Source organism: Pristiophorus japonicus, chromosome 4, assembly GCF_044704955.1.
Source record: "Pristiophorus japonicus isolate sPriJap1 chromosome 4, sPriJap1.hap1, whole genome shotgun sequence".
Lineage (NCBI taxonomy): Eukaryota > Metazoa > Chordata > Chondrichthyes > Pristiophoridae > Pristiophorus > Pristiophorus japonicus.
This window is the reverse complement of record NC_091980.1, coordinates 170,889,103-170,895,073: the sequence shown is the minus strand read 5'-3', so window position 1 is coordinate 170,895,073 and position 5,971 is coordinate 170,889,103. Positions and strand designations below refer to the sequence as shown.

Below are 5,971 nucleotides of genomic sequence, written 5' to 3'. Positions count from 1 at the left end.
GCTGGGCCTTCAGCTATTTACAATCTACATTAATGATTAGATGAAGGGACTGAGTGTAATGTATCGAAGTTTGCTGATGATTCAAAGTTAGATGGGAAAGTAAGCTGTGAGGAGAATGCAGAGAGGTTGCAGAGAGATATAGACAGGTTGACTGAGTGGGCAAGAACATGGCAAATGGAATATAATGTGAGGAAGTGTGAAGTTATCCACTTTGTTGGGAAAAACAAGAAAGCAGAGTATTTGTTGAATGGTGAGAGATTGGGAAATGCATGCATTCAGAGGGACCTGGGTGTCCTTGTACATGAATCACAGAAAGTTAGCATGCAGCTACAGCAAGTAATTAGGAAAGCAAATGGTATGTTAGCTTTTGTCACAAAGGGATTAGAACACAAGAATAAAGGGGGTGGAAATTAATTTGCGCCTCTGTCGCGGCGTTAATCCAGGCGGAGCGGTACTTTTAGAGTCTTCAAAAGGTTTGCGCCTCCCGCTCAGAAATTCACCAGAATCGGTCGAAGAGCTGACAGGGGCGATAAATCAGCCGTTGCACACCAGAGCTGGGGGGGGTGATAACTAGATGTTTTGGTCGGTACATTTTGCAGACCCATTGCGCATGCGTGGAACTCTGAATCAGATCTCAGGAAAAGCCAAGTCTTAAAGGCGCGGCATAGTAATGCACCTATTAAAGTTTCAAAATTACTTTCATTCAAGCTGAATTCTTATGTCTGTCTTATCCACTGCAAACTGGGAGGCTCACGCACCGTGCTGTGTGTAAACGTTGCACTGACTGTGACCTCCGAGGGAAGCACTTCCTCATCCCTTTAAGTAGCCACCAGTTAACGACTCTGCAAGCCTGGACCCACTGTTTTTCCAGACGTTGTTATTGGCGGGTGCTCAATGAATTTACCGACCGGGGCGCAAGCGTGGGCGGAGCAATCGTCAGCAGCCAGGCGCTACTGGTTTGTGCTCCCGGTGAGTCTGTAATTAATTTTCGGTCGGGGCACTAAACGCTGCGCTCCTGGTTAGTAACCTCTTACTCTCCCAGTAAGGCCCCCTCTGGCCACTAACTGAGGCGTTAGACAACCGAATATCTGGCCCACGAAGTCTTACTACAATTATACAGGGCATTGTTGAGGCCACACCTGGAATACTGTGTACAGTTCTGGTCTCCTTACCTAAAGAAAGGCATACTTGCCATCGAGGGAGTGCAATGAAGGTTCACCAGACTTGTTCCTGGGATGGGGGGATTGTCCAAGAGGAGAGATTGAGCAGACTAGGCCTATATTCTCTTGAGTTTAGAAGAATGAGAGGTGATCTCATTGAAACATACAAATGACCAATTATCCCAGCTTGGGCTGCCCGTGAGAAGCCTTGCCTGCCGGCAGCACACATTGGCAAACTGCTGGCATGACGCCCACCACATTCCATCTCGTCATTTCAATTTCATGAGATGGGGGGATTGTCCTATGAGGAGAGATTGAGCAGACTAGGCTTATATTCTCTCGAGTTTAGAAGAATGTGAGGTGATCTCATTGAAACATACAACATTCTTACAGGGCTTGACAGGGTAGATACAGGGAGGGTGTTTCCTCTGGCTGGGGAGTCTAGAATGAGGGGTCACAGTCTCAGAATAAGGGTCGGCCATTTAGGACTGAGATGAGGAGAAACTTCTTCACTCAGAGGGTGGTGAATCTTTGGAATTCTTTACCCCAGAGATCTGTGGAGGCTCAGTCTTTGAGTATATTCAAGACAGAGATCGATAGATTTTTGGATATTAAGGAAATCAAGGGATATGGGGATAGTGCAGGAAAGTGGAGTTGAGGTAGAAGATCAGCCATGATCTTATTGAATGACAGAGCAGGCTCGAGAGGCCAAAAGCATACACAATAGGTAGACAAGGGGTTCGGTTAAATGTCTTCTCACAGAGTTGTTGCCCTCTGGAACAGTCCACCTGAGGTTGCTAATCAATCACAGCAGTCCTTTAAAAGTGAACTTCAAGGCTCTTGAATTAGCTATAGGTTTTTATCTTCTGGGTTTCTGTCTCTCCCAGGGGATTCCATGGGCAACAGTTAGCTTCATGGTGTGATGATCATACAATGTCTGAATGGAGCGAGCTTGTTGGGGCTGATAGTCTTTTTCAGCCCTTCCTTTTGTATGTTTGCGTGTACGTAGGCATAATGGCCTCGGGTTGTCTTGATTTCTGAATGTCCTACTCCTCCCGCATTGGGGAAGGCCCCGCCTCCCAATCTGTGCTCGACACTGAAAGCGAGTTCATCACGCGAGGTCTCCACATACAGTCTTTCCCTGGTGCAGTACATGAGGAGGGAGGGAATGTATGAGGACACGAGGAAAGGGGGCTGGTGACGGATCATTGTAAAGAGAATGATGAGGTGAGCAGGTTATTTAATTTGGGACTGTGAGTATGGAACTAAAGCATAAGCACAAAACTAACACATCTCAAGCAAGTCTTGATACTGAATGGACCTGTCGGCCAACAGGAGAGCGGAGATATGAAACAAACCCACTGCAGGTGTTGAGCCAAGTAACAGGGGTTGAATGGGAGTGTGGTTTATTAGATTATATGAGTTAATATAGAGAGAGGTAATCAAATACAGAGTATCTGCTCTTACGAAGGGACACCAAAATGTTAACTCTGTTTCTGTCTCCATAGACGCTGCCTAACCCGTTGAAATTAAAGCATTTTCTGTTTCTATTTCAGATTTTCACCATCCGCAGTGTTTTGCTTTTTAATCAAATACAGTGTATAGCATGATGGTTGCTGAGTTCCTGGGATCATGGGACTTTCATTGTAAGAAAGGCATTGGATTAAGGATCGATACATCAGGGTGTGGGGGTGGATGGATATATTGGGTTCTTTGGGAGAAATGTTGTTGAACTTCTCCTCAGAGGGCTCTGGGGATTGGATGGAGTCCACGAAAGAGTGGATTGTATAATGGCCGCAAGAAAAAGATTAAACAAGGTTGAGTCCATGATCGAGTTGACAGGACATGGTCTGTGAAAAGAGGTTGAATTGAGTAGATTCAGGATGAAACAGATTGTACATGGTTTGTGGGAGGAGATTAAATGGGATAGTGTCCAGAATAGAGCAGATTATATCTGGAATGTGGTCGGAGGTGAAATGGAGTAGAGTTCAGTTTAGAATGTATTGTGCATGGGCTACAGTAGATGATTCGATGGGATGGAGTGACATTTATTGTTTTGTACATGGTCTGTGGGAGGAGATTAAATGGGATAGTGTCCAGAATAGAGTGGTTTCTACATGGTCTGTGGAAAGGGTGAGTTTGAGGTGCTGAATGGCATTTTCTCATTCCACGCTTCCTTGATAACATAATACGTTTACCACTGGAAATGAATAACTGTCCATTTCTTGTTTCCTTTTGTTTTCTGGGATCGATGACGAGCAGCAGAGACCAGCAAAGCAGTCACTGAGTACCTCGGTGTGTCGGGAGTCGCACTGGAAGTGCCTGATCCTCTCTCTCCTGATGTATGGATGCCTGGGGGCCGTCGCCTGGTGCCAGCTGACCCGGGTCACTAAGCTGAGCTTCGACAGCTCCCTGAAGGGGAAGTCCATGATCTACCACGACAGCCCTTGCTCCAACGGGTACATTTACATCCCGCTGGCCTTCCTGGCCATGCTGTACATGGTCTACCTGGTGGAGTGCTGGCACTGCCACGCCCGCAGCGAACTGCAGCACAAGGCGGACATGGACAGTGTCTATGAGCGGGTTGGTCGCATGCAGCAGGCCACGCCCTGCATCTGGTGGAAGGCCATCAGCTACCACTTCGTGCGGCGCACCCGCCAGGTCACCCGCTACCGCAACGGCGACGCCTACACCACCACGCAGGTCTACCATGAGCGGGTCAACACCCACGTGGCGGAGGCCGAGTTCCAGTACGCCCGGTGCGGGGTGCGGGATGTGTCGAAGGAGCTGCTGGGCCTGGAGCAGCACCCCGCCACCCGGCTGCGCTTCACCAAGTGCTTCAGCTTCGCCAACACCGAGTCGGAGAACGCCTACCTCAACCAGCGGGCCCATTTCTTCAGCGAGATCGAGGGGCTGGACGACTACATGGAGGCTCGGGAGGGCATGCAGCTGAAGAACATGGACTTCAAGGACTACATGATGGTCTACGCCAACCCCGACCGCCTGCCCTGGTACATCTCGCACTACACCTTCTGGGCGGCAGGCCTGTTCATGCTGTCGTGGCCGCTCAGGGTGCTGGTGGAGTACCGGACTGCCTACGTCCACTACCACGTGGAGAAGCTGTTCGGTCTGGAGTACGCGGCCGCTGCCACCACCCCGAGCGAGGAGGCCGGCCTGTGCTCGCCGGTGGCCCGGGTGGGCACGGTGGACAGCACCGAGCTGGAGTGGCACATCCGCACCAACCGGCAGCTCATCCCCAGCTACTCGGAGGCCGTGCTGATGGACCTGGCCTCGCTGTCCATCTGCAATGGCTACTCGGCCTGCGGCATCGTGCGGGCCGACTGCGACGGCCACTCCAGCAGCTCCTCCATCTTCTCCCGCAATGTGGGCCGCAGCCACTCCCGCTTCTCGCTGGACACCAGCCGCTTCTCGCTGTGCCGGGTCCACGGTTCCCGCCGCACCGGCCTATGGCGCAGCCGCAGCAGCAATGTCAACGAGCGCTGCCGCGATGACCAGTGCTGCTCCTACTCCAGCCAGCTGGCGATCAGTGAGAGCCCACCCAACTACCACGACGCCCGCTTCTTCCCGGTGCTGATCGTCCACCGGCCCTGCCAGGGGCGCGAGGTGGAGGGGCGTAGGTATTACATCCGAAGGAACTCCTGCCTCGAAACGTCTTTGTAACCTCCTGCGCTTGGTCCTGTCCTACATTGGCTTCCCGTGTCCCCCATTGCCTCCAGTTTAAAATTCTCATCGTCTGTTCCAAGTCCCTCCACGGCCTCACGGCCTCACGCCCTCCCTATTTCTGCAGCTTCCTCCAAACCTGTAATGTATTTGCTTCATGGGTTTTTGCTTAATAATTCATAGCAACACATTGCTATTAAGAACTAATTGGTTGATGAGCAAAGGTTTAACAGTCACACTACACATTACCAGTTCATCCACACGGCTCACAACCACCTGCCTCATCGTGGATCCCCCGAACCCAACTGGCTGGGGTTTTATTGAGTCTTGTGAACATCACGTGACTGGCTGAGCCACTTCCAACTCAACAGCTCAACAACTATTTTAGTTGCACTTGTAAATCAAATGCCCCCTTATTAAAGGGGCACCAAAACCGACAAATGAACAAATTAAACTTTAGACATTAAACAGATCAAATTAAAATTTGGTTGCCGGGGGTGATGATGCACTCCAGTCCCTCCAGCCAACAGCTCCACAAGCCTGTGAGCATACTCACAGGTGCATACATTACAAAACCCTACAGCCCTCCGAGACCTCTGCGCTCTTCCAATTCTGGCCTCTTGTTTATCTCCACTTCCTTCACTCCACCTCTGGCGGCCGGGCTTTCAGCTGCCTAGGCCCCAAGCTCTGCAATTCGCTCCCTAAACCTCTCCGCCTCTCTCTCTCCTCCTTTAAGACCCTCCTTAAAACCGACCTCTTTGAACAAACCTTCGGTCACCTGCCCTAATATATCTTTCTGTGGCTCAGAGTCCCTTTTTTTTGTCTGATTACACTCCTGTGAAGCACCTCGGGATGTTTTCCTACTTTAAATGTTCTGTATAAATGCAAGTTGTCGTTGTGAATCCCTCGGGGATGAGCAAGGTTGGCCTACACCAGGGCTTCGTGGTCTTCCTGGGACGGTGACCCTCAGCGCACACTCCTATCTGCGGGGTTGAACCCCAGGAAGATGAGAGCGATTGTGCGACCTTCCTGGGTGGCTTTGATAAGCTGCTGCCAGTTATCCCGCAGAAGATTCCAACTGGAGTTTTCCAATTCAGTTGTTCTGAACAACCGACGGCTGGGAAAGAAAA

At 50.5% G+C, this 5,971-nt stretch overlaps 1 protein-coding gene across 1 annotated transcript; it reads left to right on the top strand.

Annotated features, from left to right (window-relative positions):
* Window positions 1–894: 894 nt before the first annotated feature.
* On the top strand, window positions 895–4,841 carry LOC139262723 (transmembrane protein 151B). Its single transcript, XM_070877874.1, has 2 exons — window positions 895–969; window positions 3,420–4,841. Exons 1-2 carry the CDS (start codon window positions 895–897, stop codon window positions 4,839–4,841), a joined length of 1,497 nt encoding a protein of 498 aa, XP_070733975.1.
* Window positions 4,842–5,971: the final 1,130 nt, after the last annotated feature.